The sequence below is a fragment of the Procambarus clarkii genome, chromosome 24 (assembly GCF_040958095.1).
Source record: "Procambarus clarkii isolate CNS0578487 chromosome 24, FALCON_Pclarkii_2.0, whole genome shotgun sequence".
Lineage (NCBI taxonomy): Eukaryota > Metazoa > Arthropoda > Malacostraca > Decapoda > Cambaridae > Procambarus > Procambarus clarkii.
This window is the reverse complement of record NC_091173.1, coordinates 11,085,194-11,109,356: the sequence shown is the minus strand read 5'-3', so window position 1 is coordinate 11,109,356 and position 24,163 is coordinate 11,085,194. Positions and strand designations below refer to the sequence as shown.

Here is a 24,163-nt window from a genome sequence, read left to right as displayed (position 1 = left end):
GGACTGGTTACAGTTTGCCAAGGAATGTCAGGCTACTGCTTCAAGTTTTTGCCCTTCAGCTTGGAATCTAGTTGCACAGATTTTTACCAGGCTAGTGCAGATGGTGATAACCCAGCTGTATCTTTTGGGGGGCTTGAGTCTTGGCCTACCTCAACGTTTGGCTAGTTTGGGCTCCCAACCAGTTCACAAGTCAACATGCCAGGTTCGGGTTCCTGGTAAACTGGTGGAATTCCCAGTTGGATTTGTCCCAGGTTTGAACCTAGTTGAGTCTAGTTTGGGATTTCCTGGCAGTCTCTCTTTAACCCCCCCCCCTTCTCCAATGGCTCTGCTCTGCCTGCAGCTGAGTTTCCATCTGGTGTTGGATTGGGCCCCAGGTTTTTCATTAGTTGGTTGAGTGGTTGTGCAGGAGCCTGAGCTTTAAATGTCATTTCCTCTAAGCAGGGTTTGGCTCTAGGTGCTGTACCTGGGCCTCCATATCTGCCCGTTTTGTTGGGCCAGGACTGTTGTGCTCAGGCCCTGTTTGCCCTCTGTCAGCTCTTGCTTTGCCAGCTTCCTCTTATTTTTTTAGTGGCTCACTGCTTGTTTGTCTTAAGAATTTGTCTATAGACACTTTTTGTTTTCCTACATTTTAACACTTGTCTGTAGCGAGACATCACATTGTCTTGCTATGAATGATCTCTTGTTTTCCCTCTATCGTCATCCTCGCAACTGTTTTCTTAAGTTGAACATTACCACCGACTTTCTTGGAACCCATGGTATGATATATAATAAGAACTTTTATGATCAGAAACCAAAAAAAGCACAAAAACAATATAAATCTTCACAAAGAATTCAAACGCGATCATCACTAGGCGGGAGACACTGGTAAACTGAAGCGCCACGTGCTTGGTGGACCCGTACGTGTATAAACAAATTCCAAAAACCAAGGCAAACAACGAGAACCGAATTGAATTTTTCAAAGAAATAGAGCACGAGAACCGAAATATACGAAAACAGAGGGTCCATTGTATTTGGAAGCCATCTCCTTGAGCCATCATGGAGCTTCCAAGACTATCAGAAAAATGCATTTTGCTACATTCAACCCTGGTTTTCTGCTCCACCTCTCTAAAATTACTCTGCTCCTCTGGTTTGCAGTTTAGTAATAAACTAGACATTTTAATTTTGTACACTCAAGACCCTTACAAGTCTTGTGTACAAGTGTATGAGTAACCTGGCCTAAAGTATACTGCACATGATTTGGTTTTTATCGGTCCAATTTCCCATAGCCAGGGACAAGAAGCCTGTTAGACTTATTGAGGTCCGTCTAGGCCAACTACTGATGACCTTCCTCAGGATGCGGCTCACAACAGCTGCCTAACTCCCAGGTACCCATTTCCTTTCAGGTAAACAGGCATCAAATGAAAGGAAGCATGCCCAACTGTATCTTTTGCCCAGGGACCAAAGCCAGAATCTTCAGATGATCTGAGGAAATAGACCATTGTTCTAAAGGACCAATACAAATTATTATATGATTTACAATTCATATATAATTTTTAAAAAATATTACTTCTTTGCAGACTTGAAATACTGTACTGGCCAGTACCCAGCTGAGTAATGATCGACTAACTGATGTGGATAAAAAAAAAAGAGCAACATTACTCCCTTTTTATTTCAATTCTGGAGTTTTTTGTTTTCAATAGTTTACATAAAAATACACAGCTCTATGCTAGGCAACTATGTATAAACATACATAACACAGGTCTTCATCTTTACATATAATATATTGCATATGAAATGTATATTATGTTGAGAACTGAAGCTGTGTTAATATACAAAATGCATTACCATTATTTAATGCAGATAAATGACTAGAAATGACAGCGAGTCATGAGAAACAAATTAAATAAATAACAGCAAATGTACAGTACAAAACAGATTCAATAATGCCATGGAGAGATTGGCTTACACAACAAAAGTAGCATGAAAATTCATTGGCGGAAGCATTTCTAAAATTAGTATCACCCATATGCTATCCAAGAAAAAGAAAAAATAGTGTATAACACTTAAGACATATGTGTTCGTCATGAGACCAGCTCAAGTCTCACTGAGCATTGCTTGCAGCAAAGTACAAGAATCAATTACCTATATCAAAGTCAATTCAGATGTAAATAAAATGTAACTTTTGTTTTTCCCTAGCTGAGGTAAAATACACTTCGGATTTTATTCTACCATGCTGAATAAGCACGAGATGTTCTTGTGTGTTTTGTTCGGCACTGGTATTTGAATTTGGATTCGACTCTACTGTTACATACTGTGACTGATAAGATACTAGATTGTTTGATAGCTTGCTCATGTTACATAAAAGGGTCACAAAATTTATTTATTCAATGTGATTAAATAATCACATGCCTAGTGTATCTGCCCTGCAGTTCAGTAATGATTTCACAAGAATAATTATGCAAGTTAACATTACTGGCAATTGCTTGAAATGTCTATAATTGGTGTAAATGCTCAAAATCTACCTAGGCAACATTTTAATGGAAAAAAAGACTAGGTCACGTCTACAACTACCATATTATTCTTAGTTCAAGAAAAAGGGTAGTTACATATACAATGGTCTATTAGCAAATTTAGAAATTGCTTCAACCTTTGACCTGATGCAAAATGGATGCTCATAGAGTATAGTATACTGTATAAGAAAATAAATTCCATTCATAATTTAAATATTAAGGTATGCTGAATTTTGACATTATCTTTTGTATAAGCTTTACTATACTAGGTTGCTTTGATTAGAAGTAGTGCTTAGCATACCACAAACTATAAGTAATGATCAACATTACTTGAAGACTAATTTCCTAGAAAAAGGAAATAAAATGGAGACTAGTTCAGTACAAGGAGCCCATAATATAATGTTTTTTTCTCTAACGAGTTTAGAAGCTGGTGTAAACCCGCACCATGAAATTATTCAATTTCATTTCTACATGGCACTGTATACAAACAAGTTATTATATCACTAATGGAAGAATGCATAAAACCAGTCATAATGCCCTTCAATTCTTGAACTGGCAAGATGAAAAACAGCTGTGTCAAATATATTTTTTTTTTTACTTTAAACAATGAAATGAGTCATATAATACAGCATTCAAAATATTGCATTATGTATGACCTACTCACCAAAAATGGATAATGTAAAGTAACTGTTACCTTATAAATTAGTCATGTATGTGTATATGTGCATGTTTGTGTATATAATTAAAGTATAACTACTGGATAAGTTACATCGTTGGTATCCTGTCTTCGTGATGTGACATTTTGAAGCTGCCCGATATACTAGCCACTACCCTCTTATTGAAATTATTCCAATCATCTACCACTCTTGGCTTGAATCTATGGCCATTTAATCTCAGTATTGCAGATTTAAATAAATTTCCTTGCCAATGTTTTAAACTACATTTTTGTATTGGGTGATTATTTCACCTTTTTTTCTATCTTACTAGTTTGGGCATATCTAATGCCTCCAGCCTCTTCTTGAAGACCTCATAATTTGGGTCCAAGAGCCATTTAGTAGCATGTATTGGCAACTTTTTTCTAGTTTATGCTTATAGAGAAATGGGCACCATACAACATCTGCATAATCTAATTTCTACATAAGGTACTTACTTATTTTTATTATTATGAATAAATTTTCTCCATTTGGGAAATTGGGCACCAGCTTCTGGGTATGGCCTATTATCAATTAACTGCCTGGTGTAATGTCATAGGTCCTGTTATATTAACATCTAAACTAACATGTGGAATCTGCCTATACTATTTTCTACCCTAATGCATTCCATTCCTGTATTACTCTGATACTAAAACTATTCCATGTATAGCAATTCTTTGACTTTAGTGTTTAGATTCTATGCTACAGAGCCTGTCTTCCCTATGAAACTTCAAGAACTTCTTTTCAATGGCCCACAAAATGGAGGAAAGAGCTCCGAATGATATAATCGACAGAAAAGTGACACCCCTGCCATTCACTAACAATATACTATATATAGCTGAATATATGCAATTAGAGTAAGAAAATCAATTTGCTCATGAAGAGTTTTTTCAATACCAAAGGAAATGCTTGAAACATTAATCTTGCATATGCCTTTATGTATCTTAATACATGGGCACGACAACATCTCATTCGTGGAACTTGACTGCATAAACTACAAAGGCTCTATCAAACATCACAATATCTACACTGCCAGACCATCACTAGATAGCCTGACCAACAGTGGCAATAGAAGATTGATCATAGTCAAACCACTTCACTTGTCATGTACTGTACCTTCATCCAATTATCAATCATTAATAGCCAGCTTAGACTTAATATCTCCTACCATCTTCAAGACAGAACTACCAGTTTGCATCACACCTAGTGCCTCAGCTTATCAATAAGAATGCAGGGCAAGATTACCCAGGCCTGTTGACAAGGTAAGCATCGTGCTTCTTTACTGAGGAATACCATAAGAAATATTGAGAAGATTTGTTTTAGAATCATTCATCTAACCATTTTAGTTATATTCAAGCAATAATAAAGCCTACACCTCATTATCCTTCACCCTCTTCTTTAATCTGGAATTCGGATCTGAAAAACTTCTCATAAAATTGGCCCTCAAAATTAGCAATTTTTTTTTTAAATTAAGGAGTTACAGGATAAGAGCTACGCTTGTGGTGTCCTCTCTTCCTAGTACTCTGTCATGTAATGCTTTGAAACTACTGGCGGTTTTATCCTCCACCACCACCACGTCACTTATCTTGCTCCAACTATCTACCACTCTGTTTGCAAAAGTGAACTTCCAAATTTTTTGGCCACTGTTTCCTTACTTTGAACCCATCTCTTATACTTGAAGGTACCATTTTCAAAAATTCCATTGTAAATTTTGTCAATTTCTAGTTACACAAGCATGGCTGAACTGGTGGAAACAGAGAAAGTTTGTTCTGTTTTTTTTTTTTTTTTTCCAGGGATTTTCATCTTCCAGGTTTACCTACAATTTGTGTTTAATTTGTTGGAACCATCTACATCAGCACACCAGAGCTGAAACACATTCTTTGCTAATTTTATGGACAGAAATGTTTTCTGTAGTCTTTTGACCAATATCTGATGACAATTAAACCTCTCCACACTATACAAGTTTTGTCTTTTGTAACCAATTGAGATTATGGTCATCAAAAACTGTGGTTTTCTTTTGATTGGTTCCACAATGTCCAAACCAAAACTTAATTTTTTATCCAAGATCTTAGTTTTAATAATTTCTTGAGTTTTATTAAAATTTTTAAGCCAGCTAGATCTACCTTGAAGCCTCCCAAGATCTCTACATTACAAGCAAAGTTCTACGCTGCTACCTTAATCTGCTCACCACAACCAGGCTTTATTCCACACTGTTATTGCGTAAATCACTTCCAAGTTGTATCGTCAAACTCGGGTTTTGATTTCTTAACTTTTTCCCTAATTTTTACCACCAGGTCGGTCGGTCTGTCTGTCTCGACAATGAATTAAAAAATCTAAACATTGTTTCTTCATATGAAAGAGTACTAGTGTTAATACCAAACACACCTGCCACCTGCCTCACTCCCAAGCCTTGTTCACTTTTCCCAAATTAATTTCACCATTTCTTCCATATTTTAAAAACTTCCTCTTGCTGCTTCCTCCTCCTCTATCCACACTATTATTGTTGATTATATCATTGTGAGCCCAATTGTACCACTCGAACACTGAACACACTACAAAGTCTGATTAACTGTCTTCCTCTGCTGCATTGCTATAGCATCTCATTATGGATAGTTGGCAGGTTTGAGAATTAAGTGTTTGAGCAGACTGCTGGCTGGTGATTTTGTCTGTGGTTGCTTGCTTTGTGTGTACTCACCTATTTGTGCTTGCAGGGAGTTGAGCTCTAGCTCTTTGGTCCTGCCTCTCAACTGGTGTACAGGTTCCTGAGCCTATTGGGCTCTATCATATGTACACTTGAATCTGTGTATGGAGTCAGCCTCCTCCACATCACTTCCTAATGCATTCCATTTGTCAACCACTCGGACATAAAAAAAAGTTTTCTAATATCTCTGTGGCTCATTTGGGCACTCAATTTAACCTGTGTCCCTTAGAGTGTGTGCCCCTTGTGTTAAATAGCATGTCCTTATCTACTCTAACGATTTCTTTGAGAATCTTTTAAGTGGTGATCATGTCCCCCCTAACTCTGTCTTTCAGCAACGTGAGGTTTAACTCCCGTAGTCTCTCCTCGTAGCTCATACTTCTCAGCTTGGGTACTAATCTGTTGACAAACCTTTGAACCTTCTCCAATTTAGTCTTATGCTTGACTAGATATGGACTCCATGCTGGAGCTGCATACTCCAGGATTGGTCTGACATATGTGGTATACAAAGTTCTGAATGATTCCTTAAACAAGTTTCTAAATGCCGTTTTTATGTTGGCCAACCTGGCGTATGCTGATGATGTTATCCTCTTGATATGGGCTTCAGGGGACAGGTCTGGCATGATAACCCCCAAGTCTCTCTCTCTCTCTCTCTGACTAAGAATTTTATCTCCCAAATGATACCTTGTATCTGGTCTCCTGCTCCCTACACCTATATTCATTACATGTGTGTGTGTGTGTGTAAAATTACCTAAGTGTAGTTAGAGGATATGAGCTACGTTCATGGTGTCCCGTCTTCCCTGTACTCTGTCGTATAATGCTTTGACACTACTGACGTTTTTTTTCTCCAACACCTTCGAAGGTTTGTTTGTATGTATGTATGTTTGTGTTTATTTGCATATATATATATATATATATATATATATATATACATATATACATATGCACATACTGTACAAATATATATATAGTGATGGCCTTTTTGGAAATAAAATATAGAAATACCTGTATTACACAAAATCTTACAAAACCTAAACGTTTATCACATACATTTAAGTAGGTCACAGACCATACATTGGTCAACCTAGGATGGCCTTATTTTATCAGTTATGGTCAAGCATTATGAAACTGCTATGACAACCCCATTTATTTATAAAATAAAAAGCTGTATATTAAACCATGGCAACTATAGTGTTTCATTTCCCCTCTTATGGAATCAACAATGGGTAACTACATATAGACTTAAACATATTTTATGTCAAGCAAATTCAAGACCATACTTGATTTGACTTAAATATGGAACATTATCTTCACCGCATATGATCATTTTAGAAATGAATCTTGGACAATCTTTGGAGTAAATGTCATATTTTGCAACTGTTTACAAAATTCAAATACACAAACAAGCTACAGAAACCTTGACTAAAATCAAATTTTTAATCTGCTCTAATGATGTGCACATTACTTCTTTACCACCGTCTTTTTCTACAAGAGGTATCAAGTGCGAGTTTAAATAATTTAGCAGTCTTAGAGCAGCTCTGTGTCCAAGCTAAGCATTACAATCATTAATATATTTGAACATTAAATGACTTAAAATGACAGGTAAGGATTCAGCATTTATCACTTGACACAAGAAGATCAGAAATTTGTTAATGAAGTGCTTTATTTATTGCTTATGGAAATGATGTGTGATATCGTTGACTTTATGTAAAGGCTGCAACTGTTTTTGAAAAGCAAAATCTGACTATTTTGTCAACAGTTTTAAAAACAGTAACATGAAAATTCAAGATTCTTGACATTAAGTACAGAATTCCACAATCTACATTAAAAAGCTTATTTATGGCAATTTGGTAAATATGCAGATGCTATATCAGATCTTGGAATATAAATATAATGTACAATATTGTAAAATATCCCAGTATTTTGTACCTTTTATAATAGTGTAATTTAAGAAAGGTTACTAACCCAATTCTGGATCCTCACATTAAATAACAATATAAAAGCAATGCCTTAAATCCCTTTACATTGCCAATAATGAATCACCTCGGCAGAGAAATTCAGATTACAACACGCCAGCAGTACACAGGCTTACGACCTTATGACTTAAAAACTTATGAGATAAATAGTCAACTGTATTATCAAAGCTTCCTTAGTACCCTGTAGAAGCACATATCCATTATTATCTAATAATGATCACATTCAAGCTTCCATTTACAGTATATAAGACCAACATACAGCCATTTTAAACACAATGAACTTGGTAGAAATTTAGTTGAATACTTATTTGAGCATCATCCCACACTCTAGAAAAATAAGAATCTGTAAATTCTCTTGCTTATAATACAGTTCTAGTTTGCACATGCAATATACACATTTGAGCTAATAGGGGTGCTATGTATTTCGATATGATCTGGTACAGGTTTCAGTCACATTCATAGATGCCCTGAAACTGTCGAGTATTGTTCTTCTTAATATACGGTAAATTTCAAAACATGTAATGAAACTTGCATAATGTTTAAAAGGTAGAATGTTATTGTTCTTATTCTCACTCAATATATTTAAACATTTTAAAGGAAGATCATCATAAGGTAATACATTTCCAAGAATTTTTTTATACACTTAATATAGATAATAACTATTGTAATACAGTACTGTATAATAATAATAATAATATAAACAGTTGTTAACAGTCTTAATACAATGTTATAAAAATAAATAAAAAAAATGACATTTAAATAAACACAAGAATAATACAAATACAAGATTAATAAAAATAATGATATCAGAATTAATAATAATAATAATAATACCAGCAACCCATCTGACTAGATGACCCAAACAACAACACTGGAGACATTTGATATTCTGTTGTATACTGTTCTCTTTCTCTCTCTCCAGTCCCTTGAATCGGATCATGGAGTGCTTACTGCTCTACCTTAGGTTCAGTAATGTATTCTCAATTTAGGTACGTGACTATTATTAAGGTAAATAATGGGTTGGTGGTACACTTGTTTACTTAACCATTTCGGTACTTCTTGCAGTCCTAAAGGGAAGTTGCAAATTCTAAGAAAAATCGGCAATATTGCAAATTAATTGGCAAAATGTTGACTTTCCAACACACAATAGAGAATAATGCCCAGCCATCCATATCTGGGATGAGGATTTGGACTCGTATAACAGAAGCCCTTAGCACTACTATATTCAGTGTGATTTTCCTTATCACTTAGTAAATTAATGAAGTTCCTTTATAACAAGTAGAATTAATAATATTTTAAATATTTGTGTTTACCCATTTCTACGTAACGTGAGATATACTCTGGCTACAACCATACACTTTATAAATTTCCTAATAGGAAAATTTAGTTATGTGCTTATTAGCAGGAAAAATTGCTGAAGACAAGTGATAATGCTTTAAATCTTCTAAAGATTATTAGCTAACTAAATTGTAATTCATCTACAAATATTAACATTTTTATACACAATACAGTATACTGTAGTTAAAATTGGGAACAAACTTTCTGAGAGCGAGGTTAACAAATTCCTTGCACTGATTACGTATAATACCTTCCTGCACGCGAGGCTAGACGTAATGTTGAAAGTGTTTGATATGTCAAGTATCTGTATCTATTAGGTCATTAATGTCAAATAATACCTATAAACCTATTAAGACTAAATAATTATAAAGGAACAAATTGTGACCACTGTAAGGTTAAATGCACTATCCTAAAATAGTTGCAGTGGCAAACCAACAATTAGAAGTCCCTCATTCACTAATTGTGAAAGTTATCTTTCAGACCCATATTATATATACTGTATGCATATATAAATAATCTTGCCTACTAAAGTTATGATTTTTGGGAACATTAAGTTTAAAAATCATGCAAAACTTTCAGAAGATAGTGTTCTGTATAACCTAGAGGCCTCTCATATGCTGTCCATTCCATGTTCTCAGATTCCAGGATCTGCCATCAAGATGCAGTATACTCATCATTAACACACTAACATATATAGATTATTTCCAGGAGCAAAAAAATAGTAAAATAATATGAAAGTACAGTATAGTATGAATAATACAGTATTAATATTTGTCCCAAAAGTCAGCAAATAATTCTGAACATTACAACTCCTCTCACATTTCAAATACAAAACGGAAATGTCTCAATTGATTTCCATTGGGAGAGTAAGTATGACTAATGTTTTCCTGTGTAGTCATTTTCTAACTCAAAGAAATTACAGAGGTCCTGTAATTTACTCATTACTATTTATATGATATTTCTCCAATTTCTCTGATCTTTCCCTGAACTACTGTGTTAGATTACTGCTCAGACTAAATTAAGTGATGTAAAATCTTCCACAGTTTAATCACAAACAGAATGTCAGAAGATATCGGTAATAGTTGCATTTGTGGGGTTCACTTACAGAATCTGATCCTATTGTCAATGGAGACCTGCATTTGCATCATGAAGTCTACACAAAAAGAATGAGATTATCTGACAGCATCAAATGAAATCAATGTGTTGTTTGCTGATCTGGTAGATACATGGGTGAGACTTTCTGCAATGTAAGGAAAGTTCAATCTTATGTTTCATTCTTTATGTTTACAGTACTGCACTCCAATCTAAATAAATTAACTCGAATCTATAATTATCAATAATTAAATTTCTCCTATGAATCAAATTCTGTATATAGCATTTATAAATTAAAATTTACTTATAATTGGTAAGAGGGATTCTAAACATGTAATTTTGTAATGACTTTCTACCCTAGTAATCATTTAATTATGGCATGCAAGTCTTACTTGTATATGTTTAAAAATTAGCATATGTTAAATCCTTCCAGTTCTAACTGGATTTTATTTCCACATACAGTACAGTTATATGGATAAATATAACATTTCAGAAAGATTCGCAAATCCTAATATTGTCACATATACAATGAAACTACCGTACCCACATTACTAAAAATTAACGGAAAGCCCATGTTTATGAATTTTATATGCATACGAGGTAACTAGAAGAGGGATGGAGCCTCACGGTGATGCAGTTACTACTGATAGAAGTTATAAGTCCAGGAATAAAACTTTATTTGGGAAAACTGTACATGTCTCATAGGAAATTCATAAAGCTAGCCTGATATCGGTGTCCATACTGCATTTGTCATCAGTCTTCGTGGGATGCCATGTAGGCCACCACAAGCAGGAAAAAGTTTGCAGGAGCAATTACACTTAGATTCACAGATTTTGGGGTTACAATTTCCCTTTTAATAAGAAATAAAACAAAACTATCAATATTCATTTAACACAATGTAGATTAAGACATTAAAAAACTCAAAATATGCAACAGCTTCAACAAACTCCTCCACTTTCAGTGGTATTTTTCTCTTGCACTAAACATTAATGACTAGAAAGGTGACTCCGAAGCACATTATATTGAGTTTGCCTGAGAAGGGATTCTTGCCATGGAGAGTCCAACCTTGCTCATCCATAGAAGTTTCCTTGTGAGAATATATTGATACGTTGTTTCAAAACTTGTTGCAAAATTTGTATTCTTCAGAAAATGTTATATTATCAAAGTAACAATATCAACATTCACATCTGAAGACAAATTTAATTTCATGTACAGTACATTACATCTCCAATTTTTTTTACTCGTTCAATAATTAAATCTCATGTAAATTACAGTACTGTAATTAAAACTACTGTACTTATATACATCTCAGTTTGACTATCTGTCTTGAAATTAAAGATGTCTTACAGCTTAGAATGCCACAAAAAACAAAAAATCATTATGGATCAAAATAATATTAACATATTATTCTCATTCACTGATAAATCTGTACAATTATATCAATTAACTTAAAATGCCAGAGATGCATCAATCTATGGAATACTGATTTTATAAAAAAAATTATTATTATTATTATTATTATTATTATATCATGTTATGTATTTCTTTTGATTTTTGCCAGGCTAGTATTACTGATATCTTTGATTGTATTAATCTTTGACATCTCATCATCTCTGATCGATATTTACCGCTAACATTTTGTTCGGCTGTGAGAAGCCAAGCCTTTCTACTCCTGAGGTAACTGTACAGTAATTGTCTTCTCTTTCCTTTCCATTTTATTTCACAAAGAAAAAAACAATAGAAGTTTCTGCAACAATTTTTTTTTACAATGAAGAGTGAAACAGCACTCATTCCATGAACATAACTTTTCCTATCTTAATTTGTATTAACCATTATATATATACAGCTTGTGGGCGTCACTGGCAGTGAAGGTCAGTTTTCTCAGATACGGCAAAGATATCTCTCGCTTAGATGCTTATTAATAAATTGGAAAATCTTGGCTTGATCCTATGGAAAGCCTGCAATGTTTTACTTGGATGAATTAAATTGCAATTTTTATATGTAACAGCTTCCTATGCTTAATATCCTGCTTCTTACTAACCCTGTCTAAGACAGTGGGTGACTGAAGTAATATTTGGCCCCTCCAAGTGATATACTACACCTTTTTTAATTTTTAGAAAAAGCAATTTCCATCATGGAAATAACATATTCCAATCACGTTTATTAAAACAATGGAATGCTTTAAATCCAATGAGCTGATTTCTGTAGAAATCCCAAATGAAATATTAGCACATGAAGTGAAATATTTAATTGGTTAAAATTCAAATTGTCATACTATTGACACGCAGCAACATTACCTTTCATTCCCTTTTGTTATCATTGCTTTCTGGAAAATCAAAAGTGTAGATTCATTCCAGATTTTATGGTATTTATGTTGCAGCCTGAGTTACAGAGGTGATGGAAGCAGTTAGTGACATATTAGTAAGAACTCTATTCATTCTAAGAACTCTTACATTTCTTGTAAGCCATATTTATGGCAAACAGGTTATTCGGCATGGATGTGGTATTTTCAGTCACTGTTAAAGAACCATTACTTATTGTGGTTCCAAACTGTCAATTTAGTTGCCAGCCGTGGTATAGGCTTTGGAAAGCTGGGTAGAAATAATGAACCTCAAGTTTCCATGTGTTCTGGCATCTCAAGAATGGGACTTTCACAAACAGTCTGTGGCAGAATGCTCGTTCCTACCACTGGCTGCCATGGTGCTGCTCCTACTGCACCACCACCCTGTTGGAAAACACCAACACATACATTTATGTTTTCTCGAACTCCAGAGAAAACTAAGTTTGTCGATTAACCATACTTCTAAAGTGTGAAAATGCTTACAGTACATCAAACAGTAACATGATGTTTTACAAAAGAATTAATGTGTAATGGGAAAAAACCCAGCATTGAATGTAATGAAATGTCTCTTTCTGATGGAGCCCTGGTGGTTCCTTGAAGCTATCTCACTGAGATGGCTTCCCACTACTTAATCAGTCACCGTAGTCCTGTTTCACCTAAAGGAGACCAGAGCCAGAACCTAGCCCACTCACAGAGGTACAGGGAGTGGAGACTATTAATGTCACCCACACCAGGAAAGCAACCAAAAAGTCAGTGAAGCTTTACAGACAACTGATGGGTTCATAGAATCAAATTACTAAAATAGCCAAACAACTGTGCAGAACTATTCAGGAGAGTTAAGCTAATCACTAATGAGCGTCAACAGATCATTCCGTTCTCATGAGCATTCTCAACATCGAGAAACTGTTGTTACTAACCTACTTGAGAATCCATGAACAGAAAACAGAACATTATGTAAATTTTGCAAGACACTACAATTTTCTTGTACAACACACAACAGCTTCTGCCTTGGAAAAAGTACACATCAAAATGTAACGTGCTATTAGGAGGATGGTTTGAACAGATAGCTGTCACGAGGTGGCCTGGAGCCCTAACCCATGCTAGCTCCATTCCACAGATTGAAGCCAATGGACAGTAAACCGATGAATGGACAAACCTGGTTGGGTGTCAGGGAGCCACTGGAGCTCCACTTGAAAGAGGCATCTCTTTACATTCAACTCTGGTTGTCTGGGTCCCTTGGTGGCTCCCTGAAGTTAACCACAGAGAAACCAGAAAAAAGACTTGCCAGGGAGAAGAGTTGGCAGGTACTAGGATGAAGAGATAATCATGAGCTGGGAAACCTGGCCCAGTGTGTACGAGGCCAACGTCAACTAAATACTCATGGGGCTGCAAAGACCCTGTTAGACCTCAAAAATATCTGAGCCCAAACATCAGCCCATGTCGTGTTTGAGAAGACTAATGCTAATGCAGCATACTTACAAACATCTTTGGTCCAAGGGAAGACAGCAGGTTCACTTGAGTTTATGACCTTGCAGACAACCTGAGATATATGAGGCTTGGAAGAAGGGTCCAAGAAAACATGGTCAATCAACAAAGCATATACCAAGGCAGAACCGGTGGCGTGCAGGTTGCAGCGAAGAGCCACCACCGGACACAACAAATGATACACCCGTGGTACCAATCATCAAAGGACCCCTCTGGAAACCAGCCAACTCATTCTTGCCACACAAGAGGAAGGCTGCAGATGAACAAACTGCCCAACAGGGCTGAACGAACAGAACCGACCTCCAGAGAAGAGCATGAAGTTCCCCAACCTAACAGTCAGAGGTGAAAGCCAACAAAAACAAGCCTTTGGGAAAAACATCCACAGCCAAAGAGATAACCATGAACTAAGGGATGTAAAATGCTAAAACTAAGTCAAGAGACCAAGATGGCTCAGGAGGTGCATGAGCCACCTCAGAGGTGAAAGAATGCACAAGACAACTTGCGGAACTGTGTTGAAGATGCATCTATGTCAAATGCAAGCAACAACAACTCTCCCAATGTTGAAAAGTGGCAATAGTACTGGTGTATTTTATATGTCAAAATAAAAACAACCTTAACAAGAAGGAAAGGACCACTGGAATGGAAACCGAAGAAAAATGACAGACAGAAAAAGGTAAAATGAGCACCAGGCAACCTCATACTGACATTGCCTAGTTTGGTTACTGAGGTTGCCTGATTTGCCTAGCTTTGGCATATTTAATGTGTGTAACCTCTCCTCATACCTCTTGTCTTTCATTTCTAGAAGGTATTTAATTGCATGTCTTTGCACCTTTTCCAGTTTTCTGATGTGCCTCGTAACACTTTTGCGTGCCCGGCGGGCAACCCGCTGTGCACCGCCAGGTAGGCCAAGTGATGGCCTTGGGTGCACAAACCCCACTCAAATGTTTAGACTTTTTCAGCTTTCTCACCTCAATTCTCGTGCTACGTCATTCATTTTGGTATCAAACTGTTCACATTTTAAAACCAGTCCCATAATATTCGAACAATAAATAATTTTTACAAATTTAATAATTGATGACAGCGTTACCATCATCAGGACGCGAAAGCGTTAAGATATGAGCACTATACAACTTTTGCATATCCCAACTTTGGTCTAGCAAAGGTCATGAACTTTACTATTTTGCCATTTATGAATTAAATCAATTCTGAAATTGGAAATTGTAGCATAGGCTCCTCGCTCAATGTTGTTTATTTACCCGAGGGCCACTAATAATAGTGGCTTCGATGAGGACAAAGCCCTTGGCTTGTTAAAGGTCCCAACATTTTTCTCTGATGAACTTTTCCAGTTGTATTTTAAAACCCAGCAGTTTTGGCATTTACAGCTTAAGCGGGTAGGCAGTTCCATGGGTTTACAACCTTATCAAAAATAAAAATAAAACATATGGCCGAAAAAGCATCTTTTGTTTTCCTTCCTACATTGTGGTTTGTTGAGTTTGAACCCGTTGCTCCTCGTTTGTGCTACATCTGACCATTTATGAAGAAATTGTCCGGATCGGCAACCTCCAAATTGTTCAGTGCAGTATTTTAAAGGTTTCGATGAGATCTGCCTTGTCATGCCTAGGTCGCAGTGTTGTTAGCCCAGTGGCCCTTAACTGTTCCGGATACATGAGATGACTAAGCTCCGGTATGATTTTGGTTGCCCGTGTTGCACCTTCTCGAGAGCAGCTATGTCTTTCTGAAGATAAGGTTTCCATTCCTGGATGCAATAATCCAGGTGGGGCGCACCAGAGACTTGTACAACTGAATGACTACTTTTTTTCCTTGAAGGTAAAGGTATGCTTGACTATTCCCAGGGTTTGGTTCACTTTTTTTACTGGTGCTTACACTTGTTGTGCAAATTTTAGTGAATAATGGATTCTGACCCCAGGGTCCTTTTCTTCATCTATCTGTTGTAAGGTGGTGATGTCAAGTTGGTAGTTGTGACATGGATTGTTGTGCCCCACATGTACGGTCTTGCATTTATCGACATTAAAAAGCATTTGCCAGTCATCTGACCATTTGTGGAGTTCATGTAGATCTCTTTGTAAGGTCTCAATCTCACCTTTACTTCCCACTTTACCATAGATCTTAGTGTCATCTGCAAATATGATGATGTGGTTTGTAATATTCTCATCTGTCACTGATGAACATGACAAAAAGGGTTGGCCCCAAAATATATGATATATATCTATGTTATACAGTCCATTTTGCCAAGTGCAAATTTACTCTGCACAAAGTTTTACAGGAACATATCATGTGCAGATTGAGAGTTGTCGGCATTATAAAATGGTTGATATACAACTAAGATTTTTGGTCTAATATAAAGCAATCTGTGCTCAAATTGAAGCACAAGAAACCCCTAGATATATGATGTGGCTCTGCATACAAGATAACAAATTTTCTCTAATGTGATATCAACAACCCATAAAGACTTAAAGGGTCTGTATGGAGTAGATGCCAAATGGCTTAATTAAACAGAAGATGAATAAATAAACTAATTTTAAATACAGTAAATTTTTAAATAAGCTTTGGCATATTTACTCCATGCTCAATAACTGATAATGTTATCAGTTATTGTACTGATAACATATTATATAAGTATACTATGCACTATATATTAGTGTACTATACCATAGTACACTAATATAAAGGCTCAGTATTTGAAAGTATTGTACAGTATTATAGGGAGATGAATGTGCAGCTTCACTACTTGACATTTACTAGTACAAACTGAGGTGTCTCACAGTATTGTACAGCTGGCTTTGTTCTAGACTTGCAATCGGGAATCCTTGGTTCGATTCCCGGGACAGAAATGGTTAGGCTAGATTATGTGGAATTAACCCCTGCACTGCACACCTTTTAAAATAACATTCCTGTGATGTGCAAAAATTAAGTTGTTACAAAAATGAACATTTTCTTTTGATATTGTTAATTAGCACCCAGGAAGCACAAAAATCCAAGTAATAAGCCTCTACCTCTTGTAGTTTAGGTGTTGTGGCCTGGAGAAGTAGAGTTTTTTTTGGGGAAAAAATGAGAGAGAGTTGCTGCATGGGAATAACTTTGTTGATTTGTTTTCAATGTTTCTCACTTTATTTATTTAGTTTTTTGCTCTAACAAATTATATCTGTCAAAGATGGTGTTCATTGCGTATAAGTTTGATATTTACATGAATTACCCAAGAGCTATTAACCCTAGTGGCCTCAATGAGAATAGGAAGGCGGCAGCTCGTCGAAGGTCCCCCCCCCCCCCATTTGCCTCGATAGGCAAATGGGATATACAAGCCTAAATCTTATAATTGGACATAGCACACATTTTGCCTGAAATATATAAAGGTAATCACTCACTTCTTGTTCTTAAAATTTCAGTGGGTTATAGTATGGCTGCCCTGCACAAACCTGAGGCCATGGGCCTTAGGAATATTACATAGGCCACATTACTAAGGCCATGGAAGGAAAGTGAGGGACTTGGGATTTTTTTCAAGATGGGGGAATGGTTACTGGAGGCCTGAGGAAGCAAATGTGAGCCCCTTGTATGCATGGGAGTTTAGAATCTTATGATGTACAGTACTAACATCATCACATGTTGGCTGACACACCACCACACCCTGTAATATGTTGGCTGGTGCAGTGCTGGGGTTTAACAGGTACATCAAATCAAATAAAATATTTATTCAGGTAAAGTACATACATACAAGGTGAGATACAAAACGTTGATGGATTTATAGATAGAGCTAGTACATACAATGTCTAAGGCCACTATTACGCAAAGCGTTTCAGGCAGAAACAGTTTCAGGTTTCAGGCGTTTCAATAACATCTAATTATCTGCACTGAAACTTCTGAGAATTTGGAGCAATTATATTACACTTAATATAATTGCTACACCTTTCATCTATTGCCTCCAATTTACCTAGCAGTATATAGATACCTGGGAGTTACATAATTGTTGTGGGGTTCCACCCTGAGGAGGGTTAGTAGTCTGACCTTGGGGGGGGGACCTAATTACAAGTCTAAAGTATATATATACACAGGCTTCTTATCCCTGACAAAGCATATTATTATGAATTAAACAAACACAAATGCAGCAATAAAAGAGGAGACTAAGCAAGGATCCATCTTTTCTATCTTCTTCCCACAATGAATGAAATGAAATTAGGAATAGGGGTAGTGGTGATGAATAAAGAATCAATCAACTTGTCATTCTTTCCTTACCTGATGCCAACCTCCATGCCAGGCTTGAAGACCAGTCCATGCCCGGCTATCTGTAGTAGAGACAGGTGGTTGAGATTGTTGCTGAGCTTCACTAATCTGACACGCAGCCAGTGTGGAGGGAAGCGTATGCCAATTTGCAGCTGTGGTATCTGGTGCCCAAGAGGAAATATTCCTCCAAGCTGGATTGCCCTCCCAGCCTTCCTCATCCTGATCTGCAAATCCCACATGTTCTGCAATGGTTGGACATGCCAGGTCAGCCTGATTTAACCCAGCAAGGAGATGTGCAGCACTAAGTTCGGCAGGTAATGGTGGCAATACAGGCTGTTGCTGTGCTAACTTGTAAGATGCTTGCCGAACCATTTGCCTTCGAGATAGTTCACAACCAACAGGATAAGATTGTCTTGGGAATGCTGCTTGTTTTTGCAAAATTTGACGTTTCTGCTGGAGTCTATGTTGAAAAAGCTGCTGCTGTAGTGGTTTAATTACTGAATAATCTGTATCTTTAATGGTATCTTTGGCCTGCAAAAGCTTTTGTGTTGTAAAACTAAGAGTATCTGGCAAAGATACTCTCTGTCTTACTAATGGAGCTCGACTCATCTCGTCAGAACCAGCATAAGAATGTCTCCATTGTCGACAATATTGTGTTTGTTGATAGTGGAGAGGTTGCTGTCTGGTCGTTGTCTCCTCACATCCAGTAACAGCAGCTGCCTGGTAGAGTGAAGTAAGAGCTTGGTGCTCCTGTTGGACACTATGTAGCTCTGTCAAACCACGAGCTTTTTCTGTTTCGAGCAATCTTTGCCGAAATGCAATAACACCTTGTGTAACTAAACCATCCGAGGCACGGCGGCCTTCACGGAAGTTGACTGGCGAGCGAGTGTGAGCACGGTCAGGAGCATCAGAAGATGGATCAAGCTGTGCTTGTGGCTGAAGAGAACGTGATTGCACTCCATGCATTAAGGGTCTTGTAGACAAGGACACATGTGAACAAGATGAAAGAGAAGCTCCTAAATCTGGCTCTAACTGTGACTCGAAGCTTTCGAAAGTAGACTCTGTGCTTGTAACACTACCAAGAGGTGAGTCAGTGCACTGAGAGGTTTCTGAAGACTGCTGTGAGGCACTTTTAATGTTCTGAAGCATACAATGGCCACTACGAGTAACTCCAACAATGGAACCACACTCTGAGTCACACATATCAGCTTCTACTCCCTCATCAATGGAGGTAGAAGCACCACTCTCATTATCACGATAACTTTTGCCTACTAATGCCATTGATATACCCCCACTTGTAGCAACAACATTTTGATAACCATGTGTAAATTCAGTCTGAGAATCATGGCTTTGTTCTCTGAAGGGCGGAGAGACGTGTGGTGTTATGCTAGTAGTAATTGCTTCCGTCTCTGGTACACTGCTTCCACGTGGCCCCAAGCTTGGATAATTTGATATATAGCTATGTGGCATATTACTTTGGTGTTCTCCTGGAATTGCAGGCAATATTCTTCCTGTATGGCCATACGGTCTTATCATCATTCCTTCCTGTGTAATGAGGGGGCTAATAATACTTGCAGTGGATACCTCAGACAATGGAGGTGTTGACATACTCCCAATGGTACTCCCTGAAGATCCTGTGAGTTGTGTGATATGTATGTTAGTAGATGTTGGTGAAGCTTTGCCTGTAGGAACCATTGCACACATCTTTCTCATTGCTGCCTCTGCCACACTGGAAGGTCTGCGTCGCTGTTGCTCTAGGCCAGCGTGTTTGTCACTGTGTAACGATGACCGGTGCTGCTTGAAGCGTTCCAGCAGCAGCAAGTAGATGGCAGTATAATTATCATAAGCTTCACTCACAAGTGACTGAAAGAAAATAATAATCAGGGGTAGAATAACTTTTATAGTACAATACATTATTTACAAATGCAATTCTCCAGTTTCAAGTTATTTCAATGCAACCACAATAATTAAACCTATAGTGCTACAGACTATTAGTGAATAAAAATGCACTAAAATGCTATGCATTCTAGTGGCATTACTAAATATGCACCTTTGTGCATCTTTATGCTTTTGCTGTTACATTACTATATTGTTAAAAACTATATTCTTTTGCTAAAACTACAGATTCTATAATATAGTAGTAGTAGGCATCCGTCAGTCTCAGGAGACTTATAGAGCTGCACTCTGGTCGTTGGTCTGGAGTAGCCTCTCCAGACTACTATACTAAAGTAGTCTATGCCTATCATCATTAAGTATCACCTTTATATTGTACATCATTTGCTAAATTTCTTTAACACCTCACATGTGTTACCTTACTGCTTGTTTAGTATACATTATAGTGTTTACCACATTACATCTACGCAAAAATAAATTTTTAAGTCGATTATTTTAAGTTTTGCCCCAAAATATTTGTATATTAGTGGCTTTATTTAAGTTGAATTCCCTGTACTTTCACATATAACCCCTGTAATATAATATGTATATTTAATTAATAAAATATTATTACTGTATTACTGTATTATTATTACTTTTATCATTATTGATCAAAGAAATCACATTAACATGATGTATTAATAAGAAAATCAGCAGAAACCATGAGGAGGATTTGAGCCTGCACACTAGGTACTCACAAGTTGGTTAGGGCGTGTAGTTTGGGTGTAGCCAGTGTAAAGGTGTGAATCCACATCATGGCTTCTACTAATTTTCTCATTATTATTATTACAGGTATTGAGAAAATCGGTAGAAGCCATGCTGAGGGATCAAAGCTATTCGCTGGGTGTTCTCAGGCTCACACTCTAGAAAACTATGCCACGTTATGGTCAATTCTTTCTCACTGATGCATCAATGAGAAATGTTTTCTCATTGATCAGTTTTTCTCATTGATGCATCACAATAGTGTGATTACTCTCTCATTATCATTATTATCATTATCATCATTATTTTAACATATCATTAGTAACCTTCAGCTATTAGTATAATAAAGCCTCTCTCTTTAACATGTCAGTTTACAGCAATAAATAGCTTTTTTGTGTGCTCTTAGAAGACAACAGAATGCAAATACAGTATTGGATGTCTGTTTTATGTCTATTTGGAAATATGAGACAGTACTGTAATGATATTATACAGCCATAATGTATTCATTATTAATTCTCCTTAGCATTAACTAATGTGTTTGTTGATCATTAACAGCTGACAATGTTATTGGGAAGAATATCATGTAAAATCAGGAGCTGCTTATGCTAACATTTTGCCCCACAGAGGTTTACCCAAATCATACCAGATTTATCCGAGGGCCACTAACCCTAGTGGCCTCGACGAGCACAGGAAGCTGGTGGCTTGTCAAAGGTTCCCCCACCCGCATTTGCCTTGATGACCTTTTCTAGGTATATTTTAAAACTCGACACAGTTTTGGCAGTTACAGCTTCAGCAGGTAGTTGGTTCCATGGGTTTAATAACCCTGTGGGTGAAAAAACATCTCCTGTTCTCAGTCCTACATTGTAGCTTGTTGAGCTTGAAACTGTTGCTCCTTGTTTGTGTTACATCTGACCTTGTGAAGAAATATCCGCATCAACATCCTCTAACTTGTTCAGTATTTTAAAAGTTTCATGAGATCATGAAACTTGCGTGCCTGGTTTGCAGTGTTAGCCCTGTGGCCTTCAAGCATTACTGATACGGGAGACGACTTAGCTCTGGAATGACTTTTGTTGCCCGGTGTTGCACCTTCTCCAGAGCAGCTATGTCCTTCTGGAAATGAGGTCTCCACGCTTGGATACAGCAATCTAAATTGGGGCACACCAGAAATTTATACAGTTGAATCATTACCTTCTTTTCTTTATAGTCAAATGTACGCTTGATTATCCAAAGAGTTTGGTTAGCTTTTCTGATGGCTGCACCCACCTGTTGTTCAACTTTTAATGAGTGGTGGATCTTTACTCCAAGGTCAAGATCCACCACTTGTCAAGAGAGTGGTGGAGAAGTCTTCTGACATTTGTGGAGTTCATGTAGATCTCTTTGCAATGCTTCAATATCATCATTTTCCACTTAACCATAAAACATTGTATTGTCTGCAAATTTGACTATATGGTTTGTAATATGCTCATCTATGTCATCGATGTATATGACAAAAAGGGTAGGTCCCAAAATGTACCTTTGTGGCACCCCATTTATCACACTTCTCCATTCAGATTCATTTCCATTTAGCACGACTCTTTTTCTTTCTTTCAACCATTGTTTCATTGTTTTATCCATTCTAATATTTTATCATTTATTCCATGGGCCTGTAATTTCCTTGCCAATCTTTCATGTGGTACCTTATCGAAAGCTGTAGCAAAATCCATGTATACTACATCCACTGGAAGACCCTTGTCTGAGTAGCTGGTTACTGTTTCCAAAAACGTGAGCAAGGTTGTAAGGCAGGATCTGTTTTTAACAAATCTATGTTGTGTTGATTGTACAAGGTTGTTCACTGTAAGATGGTGAATGACTCCCTCCCTGAGGATTCTCTCCTTGAGATTGCAGATGTGTGATGTCAAGCTGATTGGCTGGTAATTTTATACCAAGCTCTTTCTGTCTTTTTTTAAAATAGGGGTAACATTTGCATATTTCCAATCTTGGAGGACTACCCCTTCCAGAGGTAGTATTGTATTCCAGAGATTTTGTTCCAGAGATTTTGTGAAAAGTAGTTTCAGCAGTAGGCATAGTTCTTCTGCCAGTTCCTTTAAGACTTTGGATTCGACTCCATCCACACCTGGGGCTTTTGAGTCTTAGTTTATCAATGTACTTTCAAATTATTTTGCATGTTATGGGTATATTCTTAAATTTAATCTCCACCCTTCCTTCAAACATTTGTGTGGGTGATAGGAAGTCATCCAATCTTCTGAGTGTGAACACTGATGTAAAATAATCATTTAGTGTGTTTGCTGCCCTTTTATCATCCATTATAGCTTGGTTGGTCTCATCTACAGTATTAAGGTTCCAACCGAATCCTTTGTTTTTGTTTTTACCTCTTTATAGGCATAGAATGATTTTGTATCTTTCTTATGTTTTGACCAAGTTTTCTTTTGTAATTTTTTTTTTTGCTGCTCTGATTTTCTGAGTGGCCACATTTAGTGCCCTTTTGTATAACTCATAGTTAATGATGTCTATCATGGATTTATACATTCTCCAAAGGTTTCGCTTGCTTACCAATGCTTGTTTTACGACCTGTGTCATCCATTCAGTTCCCTTACTTATTTTTCTTCTTTTTGACACACTTTTAAACAAGTTCTGTGATGACCCTCTTGAAATTTTACCATGCTGCTTTTGTGCCATGTTCACCCATCAGCTCCCTCCAGGAGATGGTTTACAGTTCCTCCCTCATTCTTTGATAGTCACCTCGCTGGTAATCTAGAAATTCGTCATCTTTTACCTTAATGTGTGTTTATATATCAGTAGTCCATCTGAAAACATGGTAGTCACACAAGAGGGGGTTAGCTTTTACCCCCACAAGAATTTGATCAATCATACCCTCTTCTGTTTTTAGCACAAGATCAGTATGCTGTTACCATGTGTGGGCTCTACCACATGACGGTATCTTAGGTAGATACACAGGCTACCTAAGCTCTTATGTGGAGAAACCAATGTAGGGTAGGAGGAAAATAAGGTTGCCTAAATAAGAATATTGATGCAAGTGATCACTGCAATATGCCATCCCAAACACTGCATAGGTCACTTACACTTAATGTAACATTAGGAAATACTGCATTCCTCCTGATAGGTAATCATAACTACCCGACTTATGTAGGCGATATCATTATATTTCTAGACCTCTAACATCC

General features: G+C 36.9%; 1 protein-coding gene across 5 annotated transcripts in view; it reads right to left on the bottom strand.

The window, feature by feature from the left end:
* Nucleotides 1–4,921: 4,921 nt before the first annotated feature.
* The window catches only part of LOC123761724 (serine/threonine-protein kinase SIK2), a 161,382-nt gene continuing 142,140 nt past the window's right edge, over nt 4,922–24,163 (bottom strand). For 3 of the 5 annotated variants that reach the window (XM_069330613.1, XM_069330615.1, XM_069330611.1), the window contains 2 exons: nt 18,360–20,210; nt 15,824–16,248 (listed from right to left, as the gene is read on the bottom strand). In XM_069330613.1, coding sequence (XP_069186714.1) covers nt 16,054–16,248; nt 18,360–20,210 — 2,046 coding nt within the window. In that variant the 3' untranslated portion in view covers nt 15,824–16,053. Of the gene's footprint in view, nt 13,011–15,823; nt 16,249–18,359; nt 20,211–24,163 lie in introns of those variants that run through there. The other 2 variants (XM_069330612.1, XM_069330614.1) reach the window with 2 other exon arrangements.